The 17,657-nt window shown below is 42.4% G+C and overlaps 1 protein-coding gene across 2 annotated transcripts in view; it reads left to right on the top strand.

Annotated features, from left to right (window-relative positions):
* The window catches only part of SLC9B2 (solute carrier family 9 member B2), a 76,054-nt gene that overhangs the window by 8,273 nt on the left and 50,124 nt on the right, over positions 1–17,657 (top strand). For both annotated transcript variants that reach the window (XM_073639200.1, XM_073639192.1), the window contains exon 3: positions 17,422–17,599. In XM_073639200.1, coding sequence (XP_073495301.1) covers positions 17,422–17,599 — 178 coding nt within the window. The remainder of the gene's footprint in view (positions 1–17,421; positions 17,600–17,657) is intronic.

Here is a 17,657-nt window from a genome sequence, read left to right as displayed (position 1 = left end):
TTTCCACAAAAATGATGTTTTAGCCCCAATTTTTTTATTTTCACAAGGGTAAGAGGAGAAAATGGACCCCAAAAACTTTTGTGCAATTTCTCCTGAGTACGCCAATACCCCATATGTGGGGAAAATACAGTGTTTGGGCGCCTGGCAGAGTTAAGAAGGGAAGTAGCACTGTGTGACTTTTTGAATGCAAAATTTGCTGGAATCGAGAGCGGATGCCATGTTGCGTTTGGGGAGCCCCTGATGTGCCTAAATAGTGGAAACCCCCCACAAGTGATCTCATTTTGGAAGCTACACCTCTCAAGGGGTATAGTGAACATTTTGAACCCAGAGGTACAACACAGAATTTGATAACATTAGGTCATCATATTGAATAAGTTGTCCTTAGTCTTGAGCGCAAATGCTCGCTACTTGAGTTTGCATCAGGTACTCAGGTATGCACCATGTATCAAGGGTGCTATAGTGACATTCTCGAGTCCCCTTCCACATGTTTCACGGTTATTAGACACCCAAAAAAAACATGCGGGGATCGCTCGTGCATGGCAGGCAATCCCCGCAAGTTTTTTTGGGCCGCGAAGCATATGGGGCGGAGACTCGAGCATGTCACTCGAGCACCCGCGATACTCAGTGGATACCCGAGCATCCGATGCAAACTCAAGTAGCGAGCACTTGCGCTCAACAGTAGTCGCCAAATCTTCATTTTTTTTTTTTTTTTTTTTTTTTTTTATACTTTTGAAAAAAATCCCAAACTTACCCTAACCCGAGAGTTTATTTTTTACGCCGTTCTTTGTGCAGTTTAAGTGATTAGACAACTTTATTCTTCGGGTCGGTGCGACTACAGCGATACCAGAATCATATCGGGTTTTTATGATTGACAGCTGTCACACTAAAAGATGATATTTTTTTTTTTTTTTTAAATCTAGTTGTTGCATCGCCATATTGTGAGAGCTATAATTTTTCCATATTTTGGCCGACAGTCATGTGACGGCTTGATTTTTGCGGGATGAGTTGACTTTTTTATTGGTGCCATTTTCAGGCACGTGACATTTTTTGATCGTTTTCTATTCTGATTTTTGGGAGGCAGAATAAACGAAAACCAACAATTCAGTAATTTGGTACAGTGGTACCACATTTATATCGTGTTCTATGTTTTGGCTCTTTTACACAATAAAAGCTGTTTTATAGAAAAAAATAATTTTTTTGCATCACTTTATTCTGAGAGCTATAACTTTTTGATTTTTCGGATGATGGAGCTGTATGTCAGCTTGTTTTTTGCGGGACAAGATGACGTTTTCAGCGGTACCATTTTTATTTATATTTCGTCTTTTTGATCGCATGTTATTCCATTTGTTTGGCGGTATGATGATAAAGCATTGTTTTTTACTTTTTACCGTGTTCACTAAAGGGGTTAAATAGTGGGACAGTTTTATAGGTCAGGCCGTTCCGGACGCGGCGATACCAAATATGTGTACTTTTATTGTTTGTTTTGTTTTTATTTTCATAATAATATTTATTGATGGGTACATTACATTTTTATTTTTGGTGGATTATTTATTTTATTTTATTTTTTTTTCACTTTCTGACACTTCTTTTACTTTTATTCTTTGTTCCACTATGGGACTTACACTTTTTTCTATTCTGATCGCCTATATAAAAAACCAGACAATGTGAACTGAGGTCTAAGATGGCAGACATACAAGAAACAGAGGCATGTTCACACTAGCAAAAAAGAAGCAAGACAAAAATATATCTCATACCCTACCATAATTATATATAAATGTAAAGCAAAATTGCATAATAAATATAGGGTACTTAGTGAACTATTTTTGATCAAAAAAAGTATACAAGCCGTCCCACCAGCGGCAAGGTGACCCTAAATTGGGACGGTACCTATACTGCCTATATTAAAAACCTTACTGTATATCAAAGTTGAAGTAATGCATATAAAAGGGTAGACAAATAGGACCGGGTCCCAACTCCAGACCACCTAGGCCCGTGGTAAGCTACATATATACCAATCAGCTCAACAAAGGGCATGCCACACCCTTAAATTGCACAGAATGCAAACAAGTCAAAAAACCAGACAATGTGAACTGAGGTCTAAGATGGCAGACATACAAGAAACAGAGGCATGTTCACACTAGCAAAAAAGAAGCAAGACAAAAATATATCTCATACCCTACCATAATTATATATAAATGTAAAGCAAAATTGCATAATAAATATAGGGTACTTAGTGAACTATTTTTGATCAAAAAAAGTATACAAGCCGTCCCACCAGCGGCAAGGTGACCCGGTCCTATTTGTCTACCCTTTTATATGCATTACTTCAACTTTGATATACAGTAAGGTTTTTAATATAGGCAGTATAGGTACCGTCCCAATTTAGGGTCACCTTGCCGCTGGTGGGACGGCTTGTATACTTTTTTTGATCAAAAATAGTTCACTAAGTACCCTATATTTATTATGCAATTTTGCTTTACATTTATATATAATTATGGTAGGGTATGAGATATATTTTTGTCTTGCTTCTTTTTTGATCGCCTATATAGCATAGGGATGGAGCACCATCCCTGTGCTGTACAGGCTGTCAGCGCTGCAGATGCAGAAGATACTTTGGTCATGCACGGCGCATGACCAAAGTATCTTCCTGCTGTCTGGTGACCCGGATGTTGTCATGACATCCGGTCGTCATGGCAACATCTGGGAAGCCGCGGCAGACAGCGCTGGAGGCCGGCAGGAGAGGTGAGGATCCCGATCACCTCCCCTTGCCACAACAATGCTGCGATCGACTTCGATTGCAGCATTGTGGGAGTTAATGTGCCGGGAGCGGTGCGGGACCGCTCCCAGCACATAGCACCGGGTGTCAGCTGTGACAATCAGCTGACAACCGGCGGCTATCGCACCCGCACAGCCTGTGTGCGCACGCGATCGCAAAGACGTATTAATACGTATCAGGCTGTTAAAGCCCAGGGCGCAGATGCATATTAATACGTCTTGGGCTTTAAAGAGTTAAGAAGCACTTTTAAATCATGCCGTTTGTTTAAACACCAAAGTTTTAGTGACAGGTGCCCTTCTAAAAACCCAGAGTGAATTTAAACCAATGTATATTGATGTCTGGTCACATGCCTGCCATCTTATGGATGGTAGCGTTATTTGGGCTGGACAATAAGATGGCCTAGCAAGGGGACTGCTATAAGAAGAAATCAAAATACCATATAAAGCGATCAAAATGTCATATCTATCCCAAAAAAAGTATCATTAAAAATGTCTTCACACATCTATATCAACCAAAAAATTAATACGTTACGGGTCTCGGAAAATGGCGACACAGTAAAAAAAAAAAAAAAAAATTATATATATTTCCCTCTTCTTCCAAGAACCATAATTTTTTTTAATTTACTGTGTATATACAGTCATGGCCAAAAGTTTTGAGAATGACACCAAAATTATATTTTCACATGATCTGCTGGCCTCTGGTTTTCATTAGTGTTTGCCTGATGTTTATATCGCATACAGAATTATAATTGCAATCATATTATGAGTACCAATAGGTTATATTGACAGTTAGAATGAGTTAATGCAGCAAGTCAATATTTGCAGTGTTGCCCCTTCTTCTTCAAGACCTCTGTAATTCTCCCTGGCATGCTCTCAATCAACTTTTGGACCAAATCCTGACTGATAGCAGTCCATTCTTGCATAATCAATGCTTGCATTTTGCCAGAATTTGTTGGTTTTTGTTTGTCCACCCGTCTCTTGATGATTGACCACAAGTTCTCAATGGGATTAAGATCTGGGGAGTTTCCAGGCCATGGACCCAAAATCTCTATGTTTTGTTCCATGAGCCATTTTGTTATCACCTTTGCTTTATGGCAAGGTGCTCCATCATGCTGGAAAAGGCATTGTTGGGCGCCAAACTGCTCTTGGACGGTTGGGAGAAGTTGCTCTTGGAGGACATTCTGGTACCATTCTTTATTCATGGCTGTGTTTTTAGGCAAGACTGTGAGTGAGCCGATTCCCTTGGCTGAGAAGCAACCCCACACATGAATGGTTTCAGGATGCTTTACAGTTGGCATGAGACGAGACTGGTGGTAGCGCTCACCTCTTCTCCGAATAAGCTGTTTTCCAGATGTCCCAAACAATCGAAAAGGGGATTCATCAGAGAAAATGACTTTGCCCCAGTCCTCAGCAGTCCACTCCCTGTACCTTTTGCAGAATAACAGTCGGTCCCTGATGGTTTTTCTGGAGAGAAGTGGCTTCTTTGCTGCCCTCCTTGAAACCAGCCCTTGCTCAAAGAGTCTCCGCCTCACAGTGCGTGCAGAAGCACTCACACCAGCCTGCTGCCATTCCTGAGCAAGCTCGGCACTGCTGGTAGTCCGATCCCGCAGCTGAAACAGTTTTAAGATACGGTCCTGGCGCTTGCTGATCTTTCTTGGGCGCCCTGGAGCCTTTTTGACAACAATGGAAGCTCTCTCCTTGAAGTTCTTGATGATGCGATAGATTGTTGACTGAGGTGCAATCTTTGTAGCTGCGATACTCTTCCCTGTTAGGCCATTTTTGTGCAGTGCAATGATGGCTGCACGTGTTTCTTTAGAGATAACCATGGTTAACTGAAGAGAAACAATGATACCAAGAACCAGCCTCCTTTTAAAGTGTCCAGTGATGTCATTCTTACTTAATCATGACTGATTGATCGCCAGCCCTGTCCTCATCAACACCCACACCTGTGTTAATGGATCAATCACTAAAACGATGTTAGCTGCTCCTTTTAAGGCAGGACTGCAATGATGTTGAAATGTGTTTTGGGGGTTAAAGTTCATTTTCTGGGCAAATATTGACTTTGCAAGTACAGTAATTGCTGTTAAGCTGATCACTCTCTGACATTCAGGAGTATATGCAAATTGCCATTACAAAAAATGAAGCAGTAAACTTTGGAAAAATTACTATTTGTCTCATTCTCAATACTTTTGGCCATGACTGTAGATGTATGAGGGCTTTATTTTGCAGGAAAAGTTGTACTTGTCTCGTAAAACAATATCAATACCTGGTTTAAAAACAACATTCTCCAGCAGGACTTGTCCACACTGCCAAAAGTTTAAAAACAACAGTATCACTATGCTCGACTGGCCAGCAAACTCGCCTGACCTTAACCGCATAGAGAATCTATGGGGTATTGTTAAGAGGAAGATGAGACACCAGACCCAACGATGCAGATGAGCTGAAGGCTGCTATCAAAGCAACCTGGGCTTCCATAACACCTCAGCAGTGCCAAAGGCTGATCGCCTCCATGCCACGCCGCATTGATGCAGTAATTGATGCAAAAGGAGCCTCGACCAAGTATTGAGTGCATCTACTGAACATACATTTCATTAGGCCAACATTTCAGATTTTAAAAACATTTTTCAAGCTGTTATAAAGTATTCTAATTTACTGAGATAATTACTTTTGTGTTTTTATTGGCTGAAAGCCATAATCATCAACATTAACAGAAATAAACACTTGAAGTAGATCACTCTGTTTGTAATGACTCTATATAATATGAGTTTCACTTTCTGTATTGAAGAACTGAAATTAACTTTTTGAGGATATTCAAATTTAGTGAGATGTGTGTGTATATACAGTGGTGGCCAAAAGTATTGGTACCCCTGCAATTCTGTCAGATAATACTCAGTTTCTTCCTGAAAATGATTGCAATCACAAATTCTTTGGTATTATTATCTTCATTTAATTTGCTTGCAAGGAAAAAACACAAAAGAGAATGAAGCAAAAATCAAATCATTGATCATTTCACACAAAACTCCAAAAAAGGGCCGGACAAAAGTATTGGCACCCTCAGCCTAATACTTGGTTGCACAACCTTTAGCCAAAATAACTGCGAACAATTGCTTCCGGTAACCATCAATGAGTTTCTTACAATGCTCTGCTGGAATTGTAGACCATTCTTCTTTGGCAAACTGCTCCAGGTCCCTGATATTTGAAGGGTGCCTTCTCCAAACTGCCATTTTGAGATCTCTCCACAGGTGTTCTATGGGATTCAGGTCCGACTCATTGCTGGCCACCTTAGAAGTCTCCAGTGCTTTCTCTCAAACCATTTTATAGTGCTTTTGGAAGTGTGTTTTGGGTCATTGTCCTGCTGGAAGACCCATGACCTCTGAGGGAGACCCAGCTTTCTCACACTGGGCCCTACATTATGCTGCAAAATTTGTTGGTAGTCTTCAGACTTCATAATGCCATGCACACGGTCAAGCAGTCCAGTGCCAGAGGCAGCAAAGCAACCCCAAAACATCAGGGAACCTCCACCATGTTTGACTGTAGGGACTGTGTTCTTTTCTTTGAATGCCTCTTTTTTTTTTCCTGTACACTCTATGTTGATGCTTTTTCCCTAAAAGCTCTACTTTTGTCTCATCTGACCAGAGAACATTCTTCCAAAACGTTTTAGGCTTTCTCAGGTAAGTTTTGGCAAACTCCAGCCTGGCTTTTTTATGTCTCGGGGTAAGAAGTGGGGTCTTCCTGGGTATCCTACCATACAGTCACTTTTCATTCAGACGTCGACGGATAGTACGGGTTGACACTGTTGTACCCTCGGACTGCAGGGCAGCTTGAACTTGTTTGGATGTTAGTCGAGGTTCTTTATCCACCATCCGCACAATCTTGCGTTGAAATCTCTTGTCAATTTTTCTTTTCCGTCCACATCTAGGGAGGTTAGCCACAGTGCCATGGGCTTTAAACTTCTTGATGACACTGCGCACGGAAGACACAGGAACATTCAGGTCTTTGGAGATGGACTTGTAGCCTTGAGATTGCTCATGCTTCCTCACAATTTGTTTTCTCAAGTCCTCAGACAGTTCTTTGGTCTTCTTTCTTTTCTCTATGCTCAATGTGGTACACACAAGGACACAGGACAGAGGTTGAGTCAACTTTAATCCATGTTAACTGGCTGCAAGTGTGATTTAGTTATTGCCAACACCTGTTAGGTACCACAGGTAAGTTACAGGTGCTGTTAATTACACGAATTAGAGAAGCATCACATGATTTTTCAAAGGGTGCCAATACTTTTGTCCACCCCCTTTTTTAGGTTTGGTGTGGAATTATATCCAATTTGGCTTTAGGACAATTCTTTTTGTGTTTTTTTTCATTGAAGACAAATTAAATGAAGAGAATAATACCAAAGAATTTGTGATTGCAATCATTTTCAGGAAGAAACTGAGTATTATCTGATAGAATTGCAGGGGTGCCAATACTTTTGGCCAGCACTGTATGTATAATATATATCTATATATAATATAATATAATATATAGAGAGAGAGAAGCTATTTTTACCATACAATGTGAACAATTTCCAAGAGACAATGTGCGAATTACATTTTTTTTTTTTTCTCAATTAGAATTCTCTTCATGTTTTCCAGTACACTGTGGTAAAACAAATGGTGTCATTAAAAAGTACAACTTGTCCCGCAAAACAAAGCCCTCATACATATATATAGACAGTAAATTTAAAAAATGATGGCTCTTGGAAGAAGAGGGAGGAAAAAAACGTAAAACTAGAAATTGGCCATGTCGAGAAGGGGCTAAGTGACCTTATAAACTTTTGTAAAGCATATTATTTGCACAGCTGCACACCTTAATGTGTTTGCACATAGGTATAATTTGCTTTTTGGTTCTTCCCTTTCCTCTCCTTCTCCCCCAGAAACCTACCTATAATTCTAAAAAAATAAAAAGGTATAAATTATTATTATTTTTACTTTAACCCCTTAGTGACCAGGCCAATTTTTACAATTCTGACCACTGTCACTTTATGAGGTAATAACTCTAGAACGCTTCAACGGATTCCCCTGATTCTGAGATTGTTTCGTGACATATTGTACATCATGATAATGGTAAAATTTCTTCAACATGACTTGCATTTATTTGTGAAAAAAAAAAAACGGAAATATGGTGAAAATGTAGCAATTTTCAAACTTCAAGTTCTTATGCCCTTAAATCAGCTTTGACAAAGAACACAGCTCTGTGTTTGAAACACGTTGCGTTTTTTCCATGTGAGATTCCCCGATGTAATTTGGAAATTTTTAAACTGCGTGGATTTGCTTCAATAAATATTTGCACTTTTGGAAGCTGGTTTCTTCAACTTTTTTTCATGCACAGAGTATCCGCGGGTGCTCGAGTGACATGCTAGTGTCTCCTCCCCGCATGTTTCGCAGTTGTTAGCCCAAAAAAACATGCGGGGATTGCCCATATATGGCATGCAATCCCCGCATCTTTTTTTTGGGATGTCTAACAGCCGTGAAACATGTGGGGCGGGGACTCTAGCATCTGACTTGTTGCATACCCAAACACTTGATGCAAACTTGAGTAGCGAGCACTTGCGCTCAATACCAGTCGTCATGTCTTTTTATTTTTTCAACATTTAAAAAAAAAAAAAAAAACAATCCTAACCTCGACCCCAATCCTAACCCTAACCCTAACTGCAAAGAATGAAAAAAAATATTTTTATTTTATAATTTTTATATAACTAAGGGGGTGACAGGAAGATTTGATTAACTAGTTATTGGCTTTTGATCACTGTGATTTCACGGTCGTTAAACATTAGAATATAAGCACAAACAGCCTGATGAGGCACCAATACACGCTCCCACATGAACCAAACAGCTATGTGTGCGCACAGGAATGCAAAGTACAAAGGACAGCAGAAAGAGAGAGAATGGGAAGGAAAATTGGGGGGGGGGGGGGGGGCGGACATGATTTATTGAAACCAGCACTTCAGAAGAGACCACATCTCTACAACATTCCATTTTTAAGATTTTTTTTCTGACAGCCAGATTGCCAGGTCATTCCCCTAATACCTAACATGTCCATTCATGGATTTCCAGTCACGTGGAACAATTAACTCAACAGCTGTTAGAAAGTGCCGAAAGATATAATTTTTCCCTCTGGAGTAATGGAAAGCTGATCTGTTTGGGGGGAGGGTGCAACTCTGCCTCCAGTGAGACCACTGCACAGTGCGAAACTCTACAAACCAATGGGCATACCCACTTCATGTGCAACATACACCCAGCCACACCGCCAGCACAAGTTTGAGTCCGACAAAGAAAGGAAGATCCCATGCAGCACAGTGGGACAATGGCACCATCTAGATAGGAGAAAAACTGTAAGATTCTGAGCACTGCTAGTAATAGGTAATTTGTGAGAGATATATGAATGCTTTTTGCAAATCCTCCTCTGATATTTAACTACCCAGTCCCTTCTCCCAAGCCCCAGCAAAGGGCAAAGGGCAGAGGGCCATCACCGGTGTCCCCATGTGTAGCTTTATATACAGGGTGGGCCATTTTATGGATACACGTAAATTAAATGGGAATGGTTGGTGATATCAACTTCCTGTTTGTGGCACATTAGTAAATGGGAGGGGGAAAACTTTTCCAGATGGGTGGTGACCATGGAGGCCATTTTGAAGTTGGCCATTTTGGATCCAACTTTATTTTTGAAGAGGGTCATGTGACACACCAAACTTATTGAGAATTTCAAAAGAAAAACAATGGTGTGCTTGGTTTTAACATAACTTTATTATTTCATGAGTTATTTACAAGTTTATGACCACTTATAAAATGTGTTCAAAGTGCTGCCCATTGTGTTGGATTGTCAATGCAACCCTCTTCTCCCACTCTTGACACACTGATAGCAACAGCGCAAAAGAAATGCTAGCACAGGCTTCCAGTATCCGTTGTTTCAGATGCTGCACATCTCGTATCTTGATGGTTTGGTGTGGTATATGGGGTACAAAGATAGTGGGGCCATTCTTCATCAGTGGAGACCTCAATGCCACTGGATATCTGAAATTGCTACATGATGTGTTGCCCTCTTTATGCACTGAAGATGGCACGTTCCCTGAGTTTTTCCAACAAGATGGTACACCACCACATTATGGGTGTCAGGTCTAAGCATTCCTACATGAACAGTTTCCTGGAAAGTGGATTGGTCGTCGTGGGCCAGTTGAATGGCCACCAAGGTCTCCCGATCTGACCCCCTTAGACTTTTATCTTTGGGGTCATCTGAAGGCAATTGTCTATGCTGTGAAGATACGAGATGTACAGCATCTGAAACAATGGATACTGGAAGCCTGTGCTAGCATTTCTTCTGCGATGTTGCTATCAGCGTGTCAAGAGTGGGAGAAGAGGATTGCATTGTGTTGGATTGTCAATGGGCAGCACTTTGAACACATTTTATAAGTGGTCATAAACTTGTAAAAAACTCATGAAAGAGTAAAGTTACGTTAAAACCAAGCACACCATTGTTTTTCTTATGAAATTCTCAATAGGTTTGATGTGTGACATGACCCTCTTCCCTTTGAAAAATAATAAAGTTGAATTCAAAATGGCCTCCATGGTCACCACCCATCTGGAAAAGTTTTCCCCCTCCCATATACTAATGTGCCACAAACAGGAAGTTGATATCACCAACCATTCCCATTTAATTTAGGTGTATCCATATAAATGGCCCACCCTGTATACAAGATAGTAGTCTAGCACAAGGACCCAATTGAGTGACTAAGGTTTCAAACAGACTGAGTTCATACTATACACTAGTTGGAGATTTGTGAGAATGCACAAATGATTTGAGCTGGAAATGCGCCAGCCAGGACAGACTCCCACCTGGACAAGAACCACCAAGCCCTACAAAGGAAGCAAAAGAGCCTGATCTCATGGGCATGCATCTCAAGCCAACCCAAGCGGATTTGTCCCAGATTAGAAATGAGTCCGCACCCAACCTACGTGAAACTGATGATGAGATAAAGACTTCCTCCCATGTTGCAAAAAGTGCAGAGTATTGGCAATTGCCTAGCCTGAGCCTGTACATGTATCCCGTCGATCCAAAGTAAAGATGTGCGTGTTCAGTTGAATCCAGACCTGAACCATTCCACTGCTCTCATAAGAATCGCAGACTGATAATAATTTTTTAAGATTGGGCATACTAGTACCCCCTTTATTCTTGGGACAGCACAATATTTTAAAATGTAACCTAGGCCTCAATGTTCCCCTTACAAACTTGCTAATAGCCTTGTTGAGATGGGAAGAAAAGGTCTGAGGAACGCAGACAGTAATGGTCTGGATATATAAAGAAGTTTTGGCAACATGTGCATTTTGATCACTGTCCATGTCGATTGATTGTGAGGTGTATGTCAAGTTACAAGCGGCAGCCACTACAACTTGACGGCCAAGCACCGCAGGTAAGGACTTCTGGCCTGCTGCCTCCGGCACCAATAACAGCTGATCGGCGGAGGTGCAGCGTGCGGGACCCCGGCCGATCACACATTGATGCCCTATCCTAAGGATGGGGCATCAATGTCAAAGTAGTGGACAACCCCTTTAAAGCTTTGTCTAATACCTCCTGCTCAGGCGTCTGTAAGGAAGGAAGGGCAGTGTCCATAATATATTTTTGTTTCAAGAATACTAGATAGCATGTCGTGGTATTGTCCATGAATATTTATATAGCAAGCTATAATAGCAACAAAATGCTTCAGCTATGTCCGTGGGGTTTTGAATTTCTGGCTTGGGTGCCTCTTTAAATTTGGATAAGTAGATCCTTTGCATGAGTGGATCTAACGATGCCAATGAGCGAGCACATTTATCTGCAAATTCGTACGAGTACCTTCGCATGTGATCTTGGTATTTTGTATAAGTTTGATCTATTAAAGATCTTGGCTCCTTTCTAGCGCTAAGCAGGTCTGTGTATACTTGGAGGGAAGCAGATCGTTTGTTGTTTGTCAAGGAGATCAATCCACTCAAGCAAATGGGAGACTTTAGCTGCTCTCTTTTAGCCTGGATCCATGTTTTATTACTATCCTGCTGAGGACGCATTTGAGTACTTCCCACTGAATTGTTAAGGCAGTTTCATCATTGTCATGAATATTTTTGACGGAGTCTATAGCCTCACGAAGGTCTGAGACACAGAGTAAGTCTTTTGTAGATTTATTATTTAAGTTCCAATATCTGAAGCCTTGTTGGGAGTCGGGTATAGTCGGATTACAATATACATGAGCATGATCTGTCATGTAAGCAAGTGATAGCTAATTAAGAAAAAGTCTATACAGCTATACGTATTTTGTAAAGGAGTAATCCTTTACTTCTGGATGTAGCATGCTCCATATGACGCGCCCCCCTGGGCCGCGTGGGGAACCCGGAACCGGGCCCTTTTGTGGGATGCTGGGGGTTGTAGTCACCGTGGCGGCGACCCGGTTCCGTGGCTCAGGGTGGTCAAACCAGTGGCAGTCTATTTGTAAGGTTTTTATAGTTAATGTCCGACTACGCCACCCGTGGATTGCGGTCAATAAGAACCGCCGCTGTTGAGCAGACCTCTGAGGCTTTTGTGGTGTGTGCAGCTAAAGATGGGATAACTCCCCACGGGAAGAGTATGGCCTCAGGGCAGGGAATGTGGATGATGGGGGTGGTGGTGCACGGGCGTCCCAGCACTAGTAGTGCTGGTGCGGTGATGAAGCACAGAGACGTGGGGTTGCAGTTCAAGTTCTTTACTCACAGTTCTTTATATTCCAAGTCACTCCGCCGACAATGACTGCCCAAGCCGTGCTGCGTCCACCAGGTGCGGGGGCTCGATCAACCCCCAGGCAATTCCAGAGTGTGGCACAGGTCTCCCTTCTATTCCTTTCCCTGGCCGTGCCCCACCAGTGACACTATGTCTGTCCAGCTCCTGCGGGCCTTCTCTTGGGAGCGCTTCGTGCTCACCTCCCTGACCCTATGCGGTGTGCCTTTCTAGTAGGTGTAGCGAGGGGTCGCACCAAGAGATGGCCACGACCTCCGGTTCTTGGCTGAGGATTAGTCGCCTCTACCAACTTGGGATCCGGTACCCTGTTCTGCCAACCCATCACCCATAATCTCCTGGGTCCTTAGGGTTCCTTCTGCCCTCGTGTCTCTGGGCCCTTCTACACTTTGGGTACTTCTCTTTCTTTGCTGTTCCTTTCTGTTGCTGTTCCTTCCTTCTGGCTCCGGCCTTCACAGTAGGCCTGCCTCGTGGAGCTGGGCCCAGACTGAGCCACAGCTCCCTGTCAGCCCTCTCTGGCTGAGCTCCTTCTCTCACTCCTCTGACTTCTTCTCTGAACTGACCCAGAACTAAGATGGTGCCCACCTTATATACCTCCCTCTAGTGTGTGAGCCCAGGTGACTTGCAACCAATGGGCTCCTACCTATGCCCAGAAACCCTCCCCTTCTGCTCCTACATCACTGGGTTTTCCTCCCCCCTCCCCACTCCAGCCAGGGACATGTTCTGTCGTGCCTGCATTACTGTACTAATGGGAGCACCGTTGAGCTGTCCCCCGGAAATGGGGTGTGTGTGATGCATGCAGCCTACCGAGCCCTGGTCCACACTCCATTCTTACCCGGGAGTGGGATATCGCACCTCTGGCAGGGGCGCAATACCCCTGTAGCGGCCGAACCCTCGGGGCGCTACACATACATCAACCAGTAAGAGAGACCGGAGCACGTTTAGCAAAGCTTTTGTTTTGATTTAGATTGGTGACTCCTGCCCAGGGACGCGTCTAAAGAAGGATCCAAGACCAAATTAAAGTTACCTCCAACTATGATGAGGCCCTTTGCAAAAATTTTTAGTTTATGTATTGATGGCATGTCTTAATTTGGTCACAATTAGGGAGATAGAAGCTTGCCAAATTCAAAATTTTGGAGTAGATGGAGATCTTAACAAACACATACCTCCCGTCCGTGTCAGACAGTGTTTCTATAATAGTATGCGGCAGTGATTTATTGTATATGTCTAGCCTCAACCCGTTAGACTTCGAAACCACATTTGTACTTTGGCGCCAAGATGAATAATATCTTTTAGTAAACGGAGGTATATGATCGCCTCTAAAGTGGGTTTCCTGAAGAAAGAAAAACTGGAAGCTTAGACGTTAGATAGTAACATGTATCTCTCAGCGTCTAATCCAAGAGGTACAGATTATGAATAAATCAAACACTGGGAAACTGCGAAATAAGCCGATCCCAATGCGAGTCCATAATTGGGGGTTGTCTTTACAGACGTAAGTCAAACGTTCAGACCTGGGGTTCCTATTATGGGGGAACCATGGAATATATCACGAGAAATGCATACAATACAGCCTAATATAATAATAAAAAAATATAAACTCAACTTCAATGCCGTTCTAAGATATTATATGAACTGAGACATTCTAAATAGTAGAAGTGTGGCATGTAAAACTCCATTTAGCTATATCTAAATTATATAATTAAAGAAAACAGTAAACATCTGCAAACTGTCTCTCTCATGAGGGAAGACCAAATTCATCTCAGGAGCTCACGTGATTGGCCGGTTCCTTTCCCATCTAGGTGCATCACCCTCAAGTTCCTGATCCATTGAGCACCTTCTGCGACGTGCTGGAACTCTGTGGCCTTGATAGAGCAGGTGACCAGTCACATACAGTACCGACCAAAAGTTTGGACACACCTTCTCATTTAAAGATTTTTCTGTATTTTCAGGACTATGAAAATTGTACATTCATACTGAAGGCATCAAAACTATGAATTAACACATGTGGAATTATATACTTAACAAAAAAGTGTGAAACAACTGAAAATATGTCTTATATTCTAGGTTCTTCAAAGTAGCCACCTTTTGCTTTGAGGACTGCTTTGCACACTCTTGGCATTCTCTTGATGAGCTTCAAGAGGTAGTCACCGGAAATGGTTTTCACTTCACAGGTGTGCCCTGTCAGGTTTAATAAGTGGGATTTCTTGCCTTATAAATGGGGTTGGGACCATCAGTTGTGTTGTGCAGAAGTCTGGTGGATACACAGCTGATAGTCCTACTGAATAGACTGTTAGCTGCTTTTTTCTTGCCATAATATAAATTCTAAGTAAAGAAAAACGAGTGGCCATCATTAATTTAAGAAATGAAGGTCAGTCAGTGCGACAAATTGGGAAAACTTTGAAAGTGTCCCCAAGTGCATTTGCAAAAATCATCTAGCGCTACAAAGAAACTGGCTCACGTGAGGACTGCCCCAGGAAAGGAAGACCAAGAGTCACCTCTGCTTCTGAGTATAAGTTTATCCGAGTCACCAGCCTCAGAAATCGCAGGTTAACAGCAGCTCAGATTAGAGACCAGGTCAATGCCACACAGAGTTCTAGCAGCAGACACATGTCTTCAACAACTGTTAAGAGGAGACTTTGTGCAGAAGGCCTTCATGGTAACATAGCTGCTAGGAAACCACTGCTAAGGTCAGGCAACAAGTAGAAGAGACTTGTTTGGGCTAAAGAACACAAGGAATGGACATTAGACCAGTGGAAATCTGTGCTTTGGTCTGACGAGTCCAAATTTGAGATCTTTGGTTCCAACCACTGTGTCTTTGTGCGACGTAGAAAAGGTGAACGATGGACTCTACATGCCTGGGTTCCCACCGTGAAGCATGGAGGAGGAGGTGTGATGGTGTGGGGGTGCTTTGCTGGTGACACTGTTGGGGATTTATTCAAAATTGAAGGCATACTGAACCAGCATGGCTACCACAGCATCTTGTGGCGGCATGCTATTCCATCCGGTTTGCGTTTAGTTGGACCATCATTTATTTTTCAACAGGACAAGGACCCCAAACACACCTCCAGGCTGTGTAAGGGCTATTTGACCAAGGAGGAGAGTGATGGGGTGCTACGCCAGATGACCTGGCCTCCACACCAGACCTGAAACCAATCGAGATGGTTTGGGGTGAGCTGGACCGCAGAGTGAAGGCAAAAGGGTCAACAAGTGCTAAGCATCTCTGGGAACTCCTTCAAGATTGTTGGAAGACCATTTCCAGTGACTACCTCTTGAAGCTCATCAAGAGAATGCCAAGAGTGTGCAAAGCAGTCATCAAAGCAAAAGGTGGCTACTTTGAAGAACCTAGAATATAAGACATATTTTCAGTTGTTTCACACTTTTTTGAGAAGTATATAATTCCACATGTGTGAATGTACAATTTTCATAGTCATGAAAATACTGAAAAATCTTTAAATGAGAAGGTGTGTCCAAACTTTTGGTCTGTACTGTATATGGATTCTGGTAATGTCAAGGGCATCACAGAATAGTCTCATGTTGCTTGGATCTTTCAAAGTAATACAATATTCAATTTTTTTTTTAGGCCTGCAGCTGGAATGGGCACCCCCAGGAGTACATCAGGCATCAAGTAGTGGTTTCAATACGCTTCTTTTAGCAAGTGTAATTCGGGATAGATCTGTGAGCAGTTGTATGTGTTTTCCATTGAAACCAACAGAACCCAACTCCCTTGCTTTCCTCATAATGGCCTCTTTTTTACATTGAAAAAAATGTATGCGACAGATAATGTCCCTTGGACGCTCAGGACATGGGCCAAGAGGGCCTAGTGGATATTATTGAATAATGTCCGAAGTGTTGGCATAATCGCTTGTGCATTGATGCTTTCAGGTATACCCCTTATCTGGATATTGTTGTGACGATTGCGATTTGCTTGGTCATCAAACATATTAAACAGACTATTTGCTGGCTGTCAAGATCCAGTGTTTCTTTAGGAGCATTATGATGGCCCAACTTGTATGACATCATCTTCTAGTCTCTGGACCTGGTCAGTAAGCTGTGACAGGCTAGAAGTGAGGGAATGTATTTCAGTTTTGTATGTGGTGTCCAGCCTCTGTATATATTGCTCCATGTTTTGTTTAGTAGGGATAGATGCAATATGATATTTCAAATCAATGATGGCGTTCCCCATATCAGAATCCACTGTGGCTTGGGATGGGGGTAAACTCCCTTGTGAAGCAAGCTGCTGAGTATGTGGGCTTCGGTGAGAGTCCATGGAGACTTGTGGAGCTGTTATCTTGTGAGGCTGACATTGAGAGAGAGGTGAAGTTGGTGCAGTACTTGCAGACTTGAGCTGTCTGGCATCATGACAGGCTAAGACTGCTTCTTGTTCCACGCTGAGGTGAGGCAGTAATGGCGCTGGCTGCTGTTCGGGAAGAGGAGCCCTCTGATAAGAAATGCTGCGTAACAGATGTGCTGACAGAGGTGGAGGACCTCAGATTAACCTCTGATCTCTTGTCTTTCCCATAATGGAGGGCATGTGGGAGGCTGTAAATTGCTTATAGTTACCCTAGGAACACTCTCTGAAGAGAGCTCTCCGTGTGTGCGTCTTCTCGTGCCATGTCAGGGCCATGCCCCATTATGTTTTTTTATGTAAGTATTTATAATTAGCTCTTACCTTAGTAAAATGAGTTTAAACATTTGGCACAGTTCCCTTTCCCTCATCATGTATCTGTCTCTCAGTCATGGCTATCACTAATATAGTAGTCAGAATTGCTTTTTAGATAGATTAAATGGTCATGTTCATGTTGGTGATTGTGGAGCATAAAAACTCCTAGTTCAGAGCTGTCTCCTTCATTATATAATGTGGTTTCTGTTCCTCTCTAGGGTGAGAAGCTGGATACAACAAAGACAACTGATAGGACACTTCCTACTGAAGAAAGTGCACTGATAAACCGTGAAAGCCATCCCATCCATCAGGATTCTACAGCCAAAGCATGTCTGAGAATAAAGAAGTTTTGTGCTTGTCCTCCTCAAGGGCTTCTTCCCTTTATAATCACCAATGGTACACAGATATAAGTAACATGAAATATATCAATTGTAGCTTTTCTACTATCGTGATT

The sequence above is a fragment of the Phyllobates terribilis genome, unplaced genomic scaffold (assembly GCF_046119375.1).
Source record: "Phyllobates terribilis strain yellow unplaced genomic scaffold, ASM4611937v1 Scaffold_1__5_contigs__length_1240528914, whole genome shotgun sequence".
NCBI classification, from domain to species: Eukaryota; Metazoa; Chordata; class Amphibia; order Anura; family Dendrobatidae; genus Phyllobates; species Phyllobates terribilis.
The sequence above is the reverse complement of the archived record's forward strand: the minus strand, read 5'-3'. Positions and strand labels throughout refer to the sequence as shown.